Source organism: Eleginops maclovinus, chromosome 17 (genome assembly GCF_036324505.1).
Source record: "Eleginops maclovinus isolate JMC-PN-2008 ecotype Puerto Natales chromosome 17, JC_Emac_rtc_rv5, whole genome shotgun sequence".
Taxonomy (NCBI): domain Eukaryota; kingdom Metazoa; phylum Chordata; class Actinopteri; order Perciformes; family Eleginopidae; genus Eleginops; species Eleginops maclovinus.
This window is the reverse complement of record NC_086365.1, coordinates 17141163-17159593: the sequence shown is the minus strand read 5'-3', so window position 1 is coordinate 17159593 and position 18431 is coordinate 17141163. Positions and strand designations below refer to the sequence as shown.

The following is an 18431-nucleotide window of genomic DNA, read 5'->3' as shown; positions in this document are numbered from 1 at the left end:
GAGGAGGAAGAGGAGGAGGATGTTTTCTGACGGACAGGGGCGGACATACCGGATCCCGCCCCCCCCCCCCCCCCCCAATGCAATTTCTTTGCAAATATTTGCCCCCTGAATTATACGCAGGCCAACGAAGGCAACACTTTAAAAAACGACCTAATATATTTATATAATACAAAATGTGAGCGCATTTTTTACATACTTTTATTAAATGGAATATCCGTCAATTTCATAATATTTCATTAAAACATTTGTTTAAACATGAAAACGTTTAATTGTATTCCATTTAATACAGCTTCATTTCCTTAAATATAAGAAGGATGGATGTTGTACAAACACCGCTCTTTAACGTTGCAGTTCTCTTTAAATATCATAAAGTAGATACATAAAATGTTTACTTTAATTGAATCAAACGTTTGATTTGATTAAATATAACAGCATTGTATTTAATTAAGTGTGATACAGTTGAAATGTATGAAATAAGACATTGAGCTGAATATAGCTTTATTTATTTCTGAATCATTGTTCTCTTAACGCCTGATATTCTAATACATTAAATATCTTATTTCAATCAATTATATCATATCTCTTAATCCTGCCCTTCCGCAGTCCTCTCATGTGTGCTATCATAGTTTAATTCCTCTCGTATTTCATTCAACCTGCAGCAGCGCTGATGGTCGGTATGCCTCCTTCCTCTCAGTGACGCTCTCACTTTCTGACGCAGCACGTCGCCGTGGCAACAACATCACCGGGGAGACGGCTCGGTCACCCCGGCAACCAACAGTGGCGCTGATTGGCGGAGACCAGTTACAGGTTTTAGATGAAATGTGATTCATTCTTTGGTGTTTTAGTATTTTAAATGTAGTAATACAATAAAACAGATCAATATTGTTGACTGCATTTTAAAAGAGATAAATATATAGAGATAAACACAAGAAAGTGACTGTCGAAATATTAACGGCATTATTACACCTTAGTGTCATCATGCACATCTCTGCATTTTGAGTCATACCTTAATGCAGGGATTCCCAAAGTGTGGGTGCGCAGCTGCCACCAGGGGATGCGCGAGCTGCCACCAGGGGGTGCGCGAGCTGCCACCAGGGGGTGCGCAAGATGAAACATGTAATGGTGGTCTGGTATACAAATATTACAGTTTTTAACTGGGATTGTTCCAATACAAGAAAACACAGGAACCATAAACACTTCGTTTGTAATCCCTTTTATTTTAAATCAGAATCTATAATTCATTAGTTTTTGATAGAACCGTAGAAGAAGACAGCCGCTGGACCGTCTCATGACAAAGTTATGGCGATAAAACAAAGCTGTCGCGTTTTTTGGGGTTGCGTCAACCCGGTGGGGACGTAGAAGGGGGTGCGCCGCAAGAAAAGTTTGGGAACCGCTGCCTTAATGAATAACCTCTTACTCAGATCTATTTTAATCTGATTAAACCTCTGAAATAAATGTGACAAAATACATTTCGTACTTATGAAACACTAAAATACTTGTCATTTTATTGTATTCATTTCGACTAAATTGCATTATATAAATGTTGACTTTACTGTATTATAACTTAATTTTACTATGTTGATTTTGATTTATACATCTTCATATCTTATTTAATACACGCCTCACTTTTGAAAAACATCGTCACATCACTACACTGGCGCTTCTATTGGCCAACGCGCCATCACATTGCACCTGATACGCTAAGGGGCGGGACATCTCTTAGCTGGTTGACCATTCACAACAGAGCCGCCCAGCCATCCAATCAGAGCAGCAGACTGGGCTCTGGTTTCAGACAGAGGGTGAACAGAGGACGATTTTTGATAGGACACATTTTTATTTATTTACAAGTTGTTCCATCTGTGAGCGTTTTGAACGCTGATATCGACAGAAATAAAACATGAACATGTTTCTAAAAGTAAAAGGTGGAGGTTATACTGACCTGCTATGATTAAATAATACATGATTAACCTCGTTCATTATTGATCGGCCTTTAAGAACAATAACTAAAAACCAAATGTAATCAACATTTTAAACTAAACCCCCTTAATATTTTCACTTTCACAGGCCATCAGTCTACACAATATTGGTGAAGTAATTACGGTTTTTAAAGACATAATTAAGGGTTTTATATTTAAGGTATTTTTAACATCTTTTCTGCACAGTAAGGCCTTTTTTAAGGGTTCAAAACCTCCTAAAATCGGACCAAATAGCATCAAAACTAACCCTTACCTTATTTTTACCAACTAAAGAAAGATGCGAAAAAAACTTTAAAATATCTCAATTTATAATAACCCAGATACAATAACCCTTAAAATACTTTAAATAGTCCTCAATTTACCCCGAAATCTCCACCATGTTTGTAGAATGTGTTTTATTTAATTTCTTTGAATATAAAACATATACAGATTATTATTAATGTAAAGTCAATAATGGATGCTTTAAATTGAAGTTGCTTATCTAATTGAATTATTTCTGATATTTAAGGGTTTAACATAAATCATTTCCAAAAATCCCTTACTCTTAATAATACCTTACAGCTTATAATTCCTGTCCTCATGAAATGTTTATTTCAATTAAAATAACTTCTTCAACCTTAGCCTGTGTTTTAAGGGGTAAATTAAGGATTAATTGAAGTATTAAAGTATTTCAAGGGATTTCTTTACAGCATTTGAAGCGTGTTGAAGCAGCAGGAGGGTAACACTGTTCAGACACAGGAAGTAGAACGCTTCTCTGAGAGCCGCTTGTTATTATTATGTACAGGAAATAAACTCAGGATATTTACACGCTGCAGCAACCTCCGAAAACACAAATACATGAAGATAATTTTCAGATTTGTTGACGTTCTTTTTATCCTCTCAGACCCCCGTCCAGCGTCAGAGTCCCGAACCTGGAATAAAAACATGAATTCATTAAAATACTTATCATCAGGGACGTTAGCTTAGCTTAGCACAAACACTGGAGTGGAGGGAAACTGTTAGCATAGCTCCTTCTGAAGAGAGGGTTAAAGTTAAGGGAAGATTAACAATAAATCTCTTATATTTCATTAAACCAAATCTCCCTATTAAATAACACTTTAGACACTCATTTGTGTTGATCAATTACTTACATAATACTTTTAACTCTTAAAACTACAGAAAACCCCTTAAACTATTATATTTAAATCACCAAATGTTGATTACATTTCTAACTACTAGATAATAATTTCACCATTACAAAACGCAGAATCAATCAACTTAAGCTAATAAAAAACTCCTTAATGTAAATATAACTCATGTGGGGCCATGCTAGCAGTTTCCCTCCACCCCCAGTGTTTGTGCTAAGCTAAGCTAACCCTGCATAACCCCTGTTAGAGATATGAGGCGTGTGACCTCTCTAGGAAGTGGTTGTTCTCGTTGAGTTCCTTCACCACGCCCTCCATCTCCTCCTTCAGCTTCTTCATCCTGAGGAACAGCAGGGTGTTAGTACATGTGGTTATCATGTTAGACATGTTCCTGTGACATGTGATGATGATGAGGAGGATGAAGGTACCCCAGGGTCATCTCCACCAGCGTGTTCTGACTGAGGAAGGCCTGAGGCTTCATCCCCGAGGAGAGGAGGGGGAGGAGCTTCTGAGGGACGTGCTCCTGTAGCTTTAAGAGCAGAAACACACACAGGGTTAATGAGTGCTTCAATAACAAAGAACACCTTCATTCATAAAGAATGTGGTTATCGATTATTGAACCAACAAATAAAACAAATAACTCGTGAAGAACAAATAAACAACTTCATTATTGATTTACTAAATAATGAAGTTCATAAACAAAAAAGCTAAATATCAACTTCATAAACATGTCAATAATTAGATGAATAAATAGCTTCATTTTTAATAAGTTAAACAACTTCATCATTTACTCACTCAAAAGAAAACTAGCTAATGAACAAATAATTAAATAACTCAATAAAAAACATAAAACTACATGAATAAAAAAACTGTGAGTAATAAATCATAAACATGTTGTTGTTGTTGTTGTTGTTGTTGTTGTTGTCGTCACCTTGAGTGCTCGGTCCATCAGCAGAGTGATCTCCTTCTCGATGTTCATCAGCTGAGAGGAGACTCCCAGGAGCTGCTTCTTCACATGATGCACCTTCCTACACACACACACACACACACACACACACACACACTCGCTTAGCAACCAAGGAGGGAGTCATGGAAATGTGTGATGTCACCTCCTGTTGGTACCTCATCCACTCCTCGCTCTTGGAGATGAAGAGGCGGTACTTCATGGCGCATTCCTCTGTGAAGAGGGAGCGAGCTTTGGTTGCGTGCAGCACCAGCTTCTGCCTGAGGACACAGCCAGCGTTCATATCTATATACCTTTGTTTCTGATTCTTAGTTTCCATGTAAAATCCTCCTATGCAGATTATTTACCCGCAAACAAATCATCAACAAACCCACAAAAAGCAGATTACTGTACTTTAACTCGATGAATGAATTGGCTTTATTGTCTGGCTTTTTCTTTCCTGTAATTAATAACTAAACACATTCATGAGGAACTTACTTGTCAAATTTGTGGATCTGTTCCTCGTTGTACGGCAGACCTGAGCACAGAATATTAAATGTGATTTATATTATAAATGATGATTGTACTAATCCTTGGTAAGACTAGAAAGTATCTTCCGTGTTATCGCAGTGATATAATAAATATAATGACTGACGTCTCTCAGCTTTGTCCTTCTTGAACTGCTGGTAGATCGCTGTGATGGCGTCCAGCAGGACTTTGATTTTCTCCACACTGACGGAAACACAAACAATCAATAATACAATAACTACAAATATATAACTCAATCAATAATACAGTAACTACAAATATATAACTCAATCAATAATACAATAACTACAAATATATAACTCAATCAATAATACAGTAACTACAAATATATAACTCAATCAATAATACAATAACTACAAATATATAACTCAATCAATAATACAATAACTACAAATATACAACTCAATCAATAATACAGTAACTACAAATATATAACTCAATCAATAATACAATAACTACAAATATATAACTCAATCAATAATACAATAACTACAATATATAACTCAATCAATAATACAATAACTACAAATATATAACTCAATCAATAATACAATAACTACAAATATATAACTCAATCAATAATACAATAACTACAAATATATAACTCAATCAATAATACAATAACTACAAATATATAACTCAATCAATAATACAGTAACTACAAATATACAACTCAATCAATAATACAGTAACTACAAATATATAACTCAATCAATAATACAGTAACTACAAATATATAACTCAATCAATAATACAATAACTACAAATATATAACTCAATCAATAATACAATAACTACAAATATATAACTCAATCAATAATACAATAACTACAAATATATAACTCAATCAATAATACAGTAACTACAAATATATAACTCTATCAATAATACAGTAACTACAAATATATAACTCAATCAATAATACAATAACTACAAATATACAACTCAATCAATAATACAGTAACTACAAATATATAACTCAATCAATAATACAGTAACTACAAATATATAACTCAATCAATAATACAGTAACTACAAATATATAACTCAATCAATAATACAATAACTACAAATATACAACTCAATCAATAATACAGTAACTACAAATATATAACTCAATCAATAATACAATAACTACAAATATATAACTCAATCAATAATACAGTAACTACAAATATATAACTCTATCAATAATACAATAACTACAAATATATAACTCAATCAATAATACAATAACTACAAATATATAACTCAATCAATAATACAGTAACTACAAATATATAACTCAATCAATAATACAGTAACTACAAATATATAACTCAATCAATAATACAATAACTACAAATATATAACTCAATCAATAATACAGTAACTACAAATATATAACTCAATCAATAATACAAGTAACTACAAATATATAACTCAATCAATAATACAGTAACTACAAATATATAACTCAATCAATAATACAGTAACTACAAATATATAACTCAATCAATAATACAATAACTACAAATATATAACTCAATCAATAATACAGTAACTACAAATATATAACTCAATCAATAATACAATAACTACAAATATATAACTCAATCAATAATACAATAACTACAAATATATAACTCAATCAATAATACAATAACTACAAATATATAACTCAATCAATAATACAATAACTACAAATATATAACTCAATCAATAATACAAGTAACTACAAATATAATAAATCAAATCTCTTTTACTCAAATAGCACTGAATACTATTTCATATATATATATATAATACTGATCATGAGTAAATTTATTAAATAACAACGTCAATAAGAACATCAATCTCATTTAAAACTTTATGTTATTTTCAATAAGCGCAATAATAAATCAATGCCAAATATAAACATCAATCAGACTAACATCACTTACGCCTCGGATCTCACCCACCTCAGATCAGCTATCGCTGAGCAGACGGACGGAGGAATTGATTCAGGTCTGAGACTCCATCATTGCTCAGAGAACAGTCTGCAACACATTATAGATATTAATACACATCTCATATAACACAGTACACAGTAGTGTGTGTGTGTTGTGGTGTTGTGTGTGGTGTGTGTTGTGTGTGTGTGTGTGTGTGTGGTTAGCTAACTCTGAGATTTCTTGAGATGTACAGAACTCGGTACTCTAGACACATTGCCTGCAATCAAAACCTCAAAACTAGCAGAAACTATTATACTCGAATAACAAATACAGAGAACGAAGCTTCAATAATAACTTATGGTAAATAATACAATCTAATAGTAATATATTAACACAACATTAATTATTAACTCAAAAATATAAAATGCTTTTCCTTAAAAACATACTAAATAATAAAGTAACTGAAAACATATATTACAAAATAAAACAACCTTATATAAATCAACTATAAGTACAGTAGAAATGATTCAATACAATTTAAATACATTTCTAAACTTAACTTAACTAAACAAATATAGTTAACACAAATCATAATGAATTAATCTACAAAACTAATAATCGAATTCAATAATACAGTACCTACAAATATATAACTCAATCAATAATACAATAACTACAAATATATAACTCAATCAATAATACAGTAACTACAAATATACAACTCAATCAATAATACAGTAACTACAAATATATAACTCAATCAATAATACAGTAACTACAAATATATAACTCAATCAATAATACAATAACTACAAATATATAACTCAATCAATAATACAATAACTACAAATATATAACTCAATCAATAATACAGTAACTACAAATATATAACTCAATCAATAATACAGTAACTACAAAATATACTCAATCAATAATACAATAACTACAAATATATAACTCAATCAAATCTCTTTTACTCAAATGCACTGAAATACTATTTCATATATATATATATGTAGTACTGAATACATGAGTAAATAAATAACAACGTCAATAAGAACATCTTAAAAGTGGCAACATGAAGAGTCTCAAAGTGAGCATCAGGAACTAAAGATGTGGTTTTCATTAAATCTGCATTTTAAAATTCTTGTTTATTTGTTTGATTTTCTTAATTAAGCGCATTAATAAATCAGATGCCAAATATTAAACATAAACAGGACGTGAACTCACTTCCTGTCCTCGGGGTGCGTCCCCACCTGCAGGATCCAGCTGTCGCTGAGCAGACCGGAGGGGAGGAACTTGGACTTCAGGTCCTGAGACGTCCGCTCTATTGGCTCCAGAGAACCAGAGATCTGCAACACATTATAGATATTAATACACACTCTCATATAAACACAGTACACAGTGTGTGTGTGTGTGTGTGTGTGTGTGTGTGTGTGTGTGTGTGTGTGTGTGTGTGTGTGTGTGTGTGTGTGTGTGTGTGTGTGTGTGTTAGCTCACTCTGAGGACTTTCTTGTGCATGTCACAGATCTCGTCGTACTCTGTAGACAGCATGTTGGCCTGCATCAAAACCTCAAACCTGAAGCAGGAGAACACATCATACTTCTGATAACAAATACAGAGAACGAAAGCTTCAATAAACAACGTTATGGTAAATTCATTACAATCTAATTAGGTAATATATTAACACACTTAATTATTAACTCTAATAAATAATAAAATGCTTTTTCCTTAAAAACTATCAAATAAAGAAGTAACTGAAAACATATATTACAAAATAAAACAACCTTATTATAAATCAACTAATAAGTAACAGTAGAAATGATTCAATACAATTTAAATACATTTATAAACTTAACTTTCAACTAAACAAATGAATAAGTTAACACAAAACTACATTCATGAATTAATCATGGACCAACGAAACAAACTAATCTGAATGTACTGTGCGTTTGTCTCACAGCTGCTCCGTCCTCTGCAGGATCTGGGTGCAGTAGTTGCAGAGGTGGAAGACCTCAGACTTCTTGTGCAGAATCTCACTGTATTCCTCCTTCATCAGTTCTCTGTCCCCAGAACAGCAGGTATTAAGATTTATTCAGCTTTAAATCACAAACCACAAACCACTGCGCTCGTTTACTCACATGAGGCCTCGCACTCCTTTCCTCACCAGCTCCTGGTAGACCAGCAGAGACTCCGAAGTCTTCCACAGGTGACCCACGTCCCCGGCAAACGTCTGGAAACAAACAAATAAATAATAACGTTTAAAAAGTCAGCTTTAAAGAAATAAAGCCCCGTAACTCTGCTGTTAGATCAGCATCATTCATTGTGATTATTAACAGAAGAAGGTGCAATGACTGAACAGATGAATTACAGATTCTATTAACTTTATAAAAGCGTACCTTAGCGTAGCTGGCGTCCAGGTCCAGGTCGTAGCGAGGCTGGACTTTAGGAGGACTCGCTGCAGGGAGAGACCTGGTGTTAAACCGAGCATCACGTTCCTTACTTTATGAAGCTCTACACAGAATGAATAACGGAGGAACAAGGACTCTGCAGGGAGGTTCACCAAGAACACCAAGAGACTGTTAATTATACTATTGTAATGTGCTCATTTACTATTTCTGGAGAGGTCATGTTAAGGAAAATCTATTTAAGGAGTATCACAAGGTCCTCGAAGATGAAGATGAAGAAACATCAGTACAGTAGTTTTAAATACAAGCATTAACGTACGGCCCTCGAAGATGAAGATGAAGAACATCAGTACAGTAGTTTAAATAAAGCATTAACGTACGGTCCTCGAAGATGAAGATGAAGAACATCAGTACAGTAGTTTTAATAAAGCATTAACGTACGGGCCCTCGAAGATGAAGATGAAGAACATCAGTACAGTAGTTTTAAATAAGCATTAACGTACGGTCCTCGAAGATGAAGAAGAAGAACATCAGTACAGTAGTTTCTAAATACAGCTTTAACGTACGGCCCTCGAAGATGAAGATGAAGAACATCAGTACAGTAGTTTTAAATAAAGCATTAACGTACGGCCCTCGAAGATGAAGATGAAGAACATCAGTACAGTAGTTTTAAATAAAGCATTAACGTACGGCCCTCGAAGATGAAGATGAAGAACATCAGTACAGTAGTTTTAAATAAAGCATTAACGTACGGCCCTCGAAGATGAAGATGAAGAACATCAGTACAGTAGTTTTAAATAAAGCATTAACGTACGGCCCTCGAAGATGAAGATGAAGAACATCAGTACAGTAGTTTTAAATAAAGCATTAACGTACGGCCCTCGAAGATGAAGATGAAGAACATCAGTACAGTAGTTTTAAATAAAGCATTAACGTACGGCCCTCGAAGATGAAGATGAAGAACATCAGTACAGTAGTTTTAAATACAGCATTAACGTACGGCCCTCGAAGATGAAGATGAAGAACATCAGTACAGTAGTTTTAAATACAGCATTAACGTACGGCCCTCGAAGATGAAGATGAAGAACATCAGTACAGTAGTTTTAAATAAAGCATTAACGTACGGTCCTCGAAGATGAAGATGAAGACATCAGTACAGTAGTTTTAAATACAGTATTAACGTACGGTCCTCGAAGATCTGCCCACGGTGGCGACGGCACGCGGCTCAGCAGCATGATCGGGGTTTTCTCTGGAGGTTTGGGGAAGTTCTGAGCCTGGCGGTTCGGGTCGAGGACGAGGCGGCGGCCCTCAGACAGTAGCTCCTGGTGGTGAGCGGGATACTGCAGCGCCGGGACAGCAGCTCCTGGAACAGCGCTGCCCTGAGGACACAGCAGGAACAGCAGCTTGTTAAGAAAGCTCACTTCCTGTCTGGGTTTTCTTCTGGAAATCTAAACAGTTTTTGAATTTTTTCTAAAATCTCAGAATCCTGATCTTTTCGGAAAATCTTAAAATCTGACTTTTTCTCAAAGTTCTGCACAAATATCTGAGTTTTCCTTGAAGATAAATCTTTCTTCGGAAAATCTCAGAATTCTGACTTTTGGGCTGGTGGATGTAGACGTGGTTAATAGGAACATACGTGTTGTACTGGTGGATGTAGACGTGGTTAATAGGAACATACGTGTTGTACTGGTGGATGTAGACGTGGTTAATAGGAACATACGTGTTGTACTGGTGGATGTAGACGTGGTTAATAACATACGTGTTGTACTGGTGGATGTAGACGTGGTTAATAACATACGTGTTGTACTGGTGGATGTAGACGTGGTTAATAACATACGTGTTGTACTGGTGGATGTAGACGTGGTTAATAACATACGTGTTGTACTGGTGGATGTAGACGTGGTTAATAGGAACATACGTGTTGTACTGGTGGATGTAGACGTGGTGCAGCGTGGCCTGCTGCAGGCTGAACACGTTGACCACGGTCCGGTGCAGGATGTCGTTGGTCTCAGCGAAGAACTGATCGAAGCCCCAACATTTCTCCTGATCCGCCTCCAGGATGTTGGCCAGCACCGGGGTCAGCAGGCTCTGGAGACCCCTGCAACACCCAGAGACATTTAACACCTGAAGCAGATTCAAATATATTCATATATAATCATCTTAATGAACTCTAAGTCTGACTTGGAGAGGCTGCAGGAGACGGGCATCTCGGTGCTCCACTCGATCTTCCCGTTCTCGCTCTTCTGGTGTCCGGAGATGGTTCCTGACGGTTTCTCTGTGATTATTTTATACCTGAGACACAAACACACGATCAGATACAGCCTCCTCCTCCTCCTCCTCCTCCTGCTCCTCCTGCGTCTCTTACATGACCTCCTTGTTGCGCCGCGGCCCCTCGAAGGGTCTAAAGGGGAGGCTGCCGGTGGCGGCGTGATAGAAGGTGACCCCGATGCTCCACAGATCCACTGTCGCTCCGTACTTCTTCTGGTGGTCCTTTCTCAGAACCGCACGCTCGTACATGTCCGGGTGCTGCAGGGAGTAAGACCAGAGAGGAGGAGGAGGAGGAGGTCAAATACAGTGGACAACATATACATTTAGCATGGCTAAAATACCAGGATGTAATTGAATAAAATGTCTATATTTTAGGAATACAGTTGAAAGTTATTGTTGATTTAAGGCCAAATTTCTTTAGAATAAAAACTAAATATTTTAGGATTAAAGTAAGTATATATTTAAAAATATAATCCATTTGTTTTAAAGTTCAAATATTTGGATAATTAAGACCAAATACAAAAAATGTCAAAAAATAAAATAAAAAACTAATATTTTTTTTAAAAATGAATAAAAATATAAATGTTTTGTTAGAAAAATTATTAAAGGTTTTTATTTTAATCAAATACAACATTTCTAAAAGTAAATCAATATTTTAATTAAAAAGTGTGTGTGTGTGTGTGTGTGTGTGTGTGTGTGTGTGTGTGTGTGTGTTCCTCACCAGGTATTCCTCTGTGCCGTACAGAGACACAAACTGCTCGTCGTCCTCCAGCTCTCGAGCCGCTCCGAAGTCGGTCAGCTTATAGACAGAGCGTCCGTCCTCCCCGATCACCCGCATGATGTTCCCCGGTTTGATGTCCCGGTGCACGATGCCGTACTCCCTCAGGTGGTTCATACCGGCCACTGAGAGCACGCACAGGTAGATACATCGTAAAGTAAGAGTAGTGGAGGAGCATTAAGAGTCTAAAGTGTGTTTGAGAGTGTGACTGACCGACGTCGTGCAGCACGATGAGGAACTCGTCTTCAGGAAGCCCGTAAGCGTTGGAGGATTCCTCGAGGACGGTGTAGAGGCTTCCACAGGGACAGTACTCCATCACCAGCACCTTGTGCCGGGTGTTAGACTGAGAGCAGAATAGGAATATTAAGAAGGATAAAACAAGAACATTTTGAATTAAATAAAAAGAAAATGAGAATTAAAAAATAATTAAATAAAACAAGATTAAATTAGGATTAAAAATATATTTTAAAACAATTAAAATCAAGGAAATCCAGAACAAAAATAAATTGAAACAAAAATAACACGAATAAAATAAATATTAAATATTAATTAAAAATGATAAAATGTAAAAAAGGATAAAGTAAAAAATACAAATAAGAATAAGAATAAGGAAAGTCCTAAAAAAAAGATGAAATAAGAATTAAACAAGAATTACAATAAAATAATAATAAATATAGTTGGATTAACGGACGTGTCCCGTACCTCCTCCTCCACGGCGAACAGCTTCACGATGTTCTTGTGGTTCAGTTTCTTCAAGACCTCAAACTCTCTCATCTGAACGTCCAGTGGCCGCAGGAAGCTCAGGTTGTTGAACACCTTCACGGCATACAGGTCGCCCGTTTTCTACAGGTAACAAAAGATATATATATTATATCACTAATTATTTACAGGCTTCAAGTTTCAGAATGTGAGTCAGGATGGATCCCGTATCTTTTCATCTGCAGCAAAATCTACCTGCGGGTATTAATAAATAACCTGAATCAGATTGGCTCTCACCTTGTGTCTGCCTCGGTAAACATTGGCTGTGGCTCCCTGACCCAGCAGGTCTGAGATCAGCCACAGGTAGTTAGTGGTGCTCTGCATGCTGACAGCGACAGTGATCCTGAAACACAAATTATTAAAATATAGAAAATGAAAGTATTTATTATATAAAATCAGAAAAACATTCCTTTTAATTTAATTTATAAACATAGAATATAAATGTATTTAATCAGTTAATTTGACTTAGGCTTAAGCAAAGGCTTACTTGGATTTTAATTGCAGCACTATATCTAAACGCAGTTGCTTTGTCAAATAAAATACTAACTAATAAACTAAGGTACAAACCATTGATCGTGTGCATACTTACAGAGAATAAATTAAAATAAATACAATAAAATAACCTTGAATAAAAACTGTTTTCATTTCTAAAATAAAATGAACATATTTATATAAACATAATCATTTGAAGAAAATATAATAGTTTTCTAACAGAATAAATAATAATAATAATTCATAGCATTTATTTGATCACTTTTCATGACATAATAGAGATCAAACTGTTTAGGAAGGTTAAGAAATAATTAATACTAATATTATTGAAATGATGTGAACTCCTTTTGAAGCATGAATTAAAGGAAATGGCTTTATTAGAAATAAAACTTTACATTTCTCCACGTTACGTTACACTTTCCCTACGTCATTACGCAAGCCGACGTCAGCAGGTGGGAAACTCCCGATAAGGAACGTGACGAAGATTCTGAACGTTTTTAAAATGAACATTTGTTTATTAAATGTTTACCTGAACCTGCCGTCTGACAACCCACCGTGTTTCTGACACTAAAAACATTAAATGATCCATAAATAAAGCTAGCAGCGGACATTAACTCATACTGATATGTTTTAAGCACAGTTACATTAAAATTAAAGGTTTAAATATCAGCTGTTGTTTTAATATTTTTGGAAATGTCAATTTTCAGATTTTTTTTTCCACTCGCGAAACCGAAACACGATCATTCTTCAAGACTTAAATCATCTCAACTTTAACAGAATAAATGGCTCGTTAGCTAACACTTCAACCTACAGAACGGTACCGGTGACCAACATATTCCTAAAGAATGTGTCGTTAAAATTACTGTTTTTATTTTTGTTTATTTCCTCACCTCTTTTCTGCGGCCTCTTCTTCCGCTGTTCTCTGGACATGTGACAACAGTGGCGACCAATCAGCGAGCAGAGTGAAGCAAAAAGGGCCGTGGAAGAACTACCGTAATACTCAAAGTAGCAGCGGATGACTAAAACTGTGGCTTCGGATATGAGTTTTGTTTCCCTTTATTTACTAATAATAATAACACTTGTATGGTGCTCAAAGAAGCTTTACAAGCTAGTGAAGTTAAACATCTTATTATCATCCCATAAACGTAATAGTACCCGTTCTTAATGGAATAATAATCTGTACTGCCTCAGCAAAGACCAAATCCTGTCTCGGACGGGTATTACGGTATTACTGACAATAAAAACATAACTGTCAGCAATGAGGGCCAATCAGCGGGCAGTGGGACAAAAGGGGCATGTAATAATTACCGTAATACTCAAAGAGGCATTGGCTGATTAAAACCGTGCGCACGTCTAAATGTGTGCTCTCCTCGGTGTGAGGGGTATTACGGTAGGTGCAAATGAACACCTACGTACATATCTGCAGGTGAAACAGGACAGGTTATACAAGTTATGTATAAGGGACTATAGATAATACATCTGCTATCACAGCTACTTAAACATCGTGGTTAATGTTTGACTGCAGGCCTATGGTGGCCCTGATCTGCCAGAGAGAGACATGTATTATGTTATAAAACCTTTTAAATAAAGGTGTATTACCTTATAACATCTTTTAAATTGGAGTTGTATCATTATTAAATAGCTAATATATTTAATAATTATTCATTTTGAACAGAACCGTTATCTTTTATTCTGAATACATTAGTTTGTTTTATAGCTAAAATATCTCAGATAATTGATAATACATTGTTAGATAATTGATAATAATACATTGTTAGATAATTGATAATACATTGTTAGATAATTGTTTATATTTAAATATATTTGAAGTTTTCTTAAAGACAAAAAACGGTTTATTTTTTCTTTATTAGATTTAAAGAGGCCCTATTGATCTGTGTTCCCTCTCCTGTAGTTCTATAGGTTTGTGTGCATGTAAATGGTCTGCAGATGCTAAAATCCCAAAGTTCTGGAACATGGTGACATCACTATGGAACACTCACTCTCTTATTTGTTACATACCATTATCAACCTGTGAAACAAGAACATAAATAAAAAGACTCAGACTCGTTTTTAAAAGTTCACTCAATTTATATTTAACAAAAGAAAAAGACTCAACAATGGATACAGATTCTGCGGCGGGCCAGAAGCGTCGCCGTATAAAAACGTACAGTTAGTGGAAATTAAACGTACAGAGCACCATGAGAACAAAGGAAAACAGACAAAAATAAACAACTTCTGTTTTCGTGTCCGACCTCCGTTAAAACCTGGAGACAAAAGTGCTTAGACAAAAAGACGATCGAACTTTTTACATTTCCACTTTCTTTGACCTTTCATCACCACGTTTGTCACGACCTGTACAAAGTCAGCCAGAACTTGGAGAAGGAAAAAACAGTTTAGTGTTGACATTATTAATCTGAAGTTTAGCGTTTTATTGTAAATCCTGTTAAAAGACTGGGTATCATAACAAGAGACGTTGTGTGAAGGGAGTGAAATGTATCTTAATGACAGTGGTACATTTCCTGAAAAAACAAACAAAAAACGAGGAAAGAATTATAATATATTCCTGTTTCAGTTTTTCTTGAGTTCGTTTGTTTTGTAGAAATAAGTGTTTAAATTTCATTAAGGAAAATTAAGATTTAGTTAGTAACTGAAAATATAAAGTGATACCCAACCCTTTAAAAGTCATTACTGAATGTTACAAACGTTCTTATTTCACGCCTTTAATTTAGAAAGCTTTGCTTCTTCCCTAAAACTCTCCTTTTCCCCCGTCAGCCGTCTTTGTTTGGACTCCTCTAAACCAACCAAAAACGTCCTTTATCAACTTTGACTGAAGTTTGTACCAGAAACCAGATAAACGAAGAAACATCCTGTAAAGTGCAGTCAGAGAATGAGAACGTCTCCAAAACTAAATATTTTTCAGTATGTAAAAAAGGTACCACAGATATACGGAGGCAGCGGGATGCCAAGAATTCAGTAAAGTAAAAATCTGGGGGAATTATTCCATTTATCCAGCTATAAAGCAAACCTTAGTATCTGCGTAATTAGGGATTTTTTTATCCCAAGACAACATTTTCTAGCCAAATAAAAAATAAATCCACCAAAAAAAGTTAATAAATCTGGAAAAAAACAAAAACTTTTGCACCAAATTATCTTCAACAATTCAGCTTTTCAAAAGAGTGGACATTAGAGCTGGGTATCAAAAGGGAATATATAGAAATAATTATAAATGTATTTAGTTTTTTTTCTTCATGTAAATTACCAAAAGGAGTCCATGGTATCAAAACTAAATTCAGTTCGTTTTTCCTTTGAGACACCGAGCTCTGAACACCACTACTCTTTTCAAAGACTTCGTTTTATATAAAAGATCAAAATGTGATCTTTTAAGATTTTGTCTTTTTACAAATATCTTTAGAAATGCACTAAACTTTGCAGAATATTCAGTGAAGAGATACAGGAAAGTGTCTCATTAAGACAGATGATGATGATGATGATGATGATGATGATGATGATGTAAAACACTAAGATTGTCAGATTCATGCTGGTGTGTGTGTTTTTTTTAAACAATCTACAAACATTTGGACGAGTAAACTCTCCAAAAATATATTTCTGGTCGTCACGAGAAGCACAAACACATGAAACAGATTCATGAAATAAAACGTATGATTGTTAATGAATGATCTTCTTGTGGTCCCAACGTCTGCCTTCGTTAAAGAAAAATACAGGTTTTATTTTGGCACAGAAACCTGGATATGTTCGGGTCTGAGATTGTCGCCGTACGTTTGGAGTGAGACTCTGTAGAAAAATATAATGAGGCAATATAAAAAAGACGGAATGGAAAGTACTGCGATGGATAGATTTACAATGATTTCTCTATATAGCTTATAAATACGATATCTACACAATATGTGGTACAAAAATACTATATAGCATTTAGTGGGCACTGGATTCCGGTGTGTGTGTGTGTGTGTGTGTGTGTGTGTGTGTGTGTGTGATCCTCAAAGTAACAACAACGTCACAAAAAAAGAAAGATGTGGAACTGTCAGGCACAAGGTCGTGTTCACGGGGGAAACAGAAAAGGGTGGGACACGCACGAACACGTGAAAGAGCACGCATACGGTTTGGTATTCAATCCCGTCCTCAGAATGATTGGAGAGATCATGTGATGCCTGATTTTTAACATTTAGCGTTGTGTTTGAGTCGTCGTACGGAGGCCCTAAAGCGCCTGATTAGTGACGAAACATATATAAGAGTTAAATTACAGCGCCAGGAAATGAGGGTTACATTAAAACATACATCTCTGACTAAAATTGATGATGAATTAATTGGAATTGTGTTCATATTCTCAAAAAAATAAATAATAGATTGAAAGAATTTCAATTGAAATTATAAATTTGAACAATTTTTAAATAAATTATTTGAGATTTGCGTCATGATGACAAAGTGGTAAATTAATGAGAATTGATATTCTTTCAATTTTGCAACAAAAAAATCGATTCTTGGATAAAATTTGGAAATCAATAAGAACTGTCATCTGATTTGAACCCTCTTGCCCGGCTCTGTAGTTTATTTAACAGCCCGCAGGGAACAAGAGCAACAGAAAAAGGCTCCACAAAAACAGAAGTCGATTGTCCTCTTTGAGTTTTGTCCCCTCAGGGCCTCCGTAGGGTCTACATCTCGTTAGTGAATATGAGCCTCGTTAGTGTTATTGCTGCCTGATTGATCACACGACTGATTCTTGTTATGTTGGTTGTGATTTTTGGCATCAGATAAACCGTCTGTCTGTAACCTGTCTGTGTTTCTGTAAGCTGTCTGTGTGTCTGTAACTTGTCTGTGTGTCTGTAACCTGTCTGTGTGTCTGTAACCTCTCTGTGTGTCTGTAACTTGTCTGTGTGTCTGTAACCTGTCTGTGTGTCTGTAACCTGTCTGTGTGTCTGTAACCTGTCTGTGACCTGTCTGTGTCTGTAACCTGTCTGTGTGTCTGTAACCTGTCTGTGACCTGTGTGTCTATAACCAGTCTGTGTCTGTAACCTGTCTGTGTGTCTGTAACCTGTCTGTACCTGTGTCTGTAACCTGTGTCTGTAACCTGTGTGTGTGTCAGTAACCTGTCTGTGTGTCTGTAACCTGTCTGTGTGTCTGTAACCTGTGTCTGTAACCTGTCTGTGTTTCTGTAAGCTGTCTGTGTGTCTGTAACCTGTCTGTGTGTCTGTAACCTGTCTGTGTGTCT

The 18431-nt window shown here is 35.5% G+C and overlaps 2 protein-coding genes across 14 annotated transcripts in view; both read right to left on the bottom strand.

Annotated features, from left to right (window-relative positions):
* Nucleotides 1–1814: 1814 nt before the first annotated feature.
* Nucleotides 1815–14233, bottom strand: tbk1 (TANK-binding kinase 1). Its single transcript, XM_063905581.1, is given in 23 exon segments — nt 1815–2887; nt 3369–3440; nt 3529–3629; nt 4032–4128; nt 4223–4324; nt 4542–4581; nt 4699–4775; nt 7733–7854; nt 8003–8081; nt 8464–8565; nt 8644–8735; nt 8902–8960; nt 10096–10124; nt 10126–10246; nt 10249–10289; nt 10829–11008; nt 11092–11202; nt 11276–11436; nt 11900–12081; nt 12170–12299; nt 12659–12799; nt 12953–13058; nt 14098–14233. Coding segments are annotated over 22 exon segments (2166 nt in total). The 5' UTR covers nt 13040–13058; nt 14098–14233; the 3' UTR covers nt 1815–2847.
* A 1041-nt stretch (nt 14234–15274) lies between these two features.
* Nucleotides 15275–18431, bottom strand: part of lrp6 (low density lipoprotein receptor-related protein 6) — a 26852-nt gene continuing 23695 nt past the window's right edge. For 11 of the 13 annotated variants that reach the window (XR_010167783.1, XR_010167785.1, XR_010167788.1 and 8 more), the window contains one exon: nt 15275–18431. This exon is cut by the window's right edge. The gene's annotated coding sequence lies outside the window, so the exon portion shown is untranslated. The other 2 variants (XR_010167784.1, XR_010167790.1) reach the window with 1 other exon arrangement.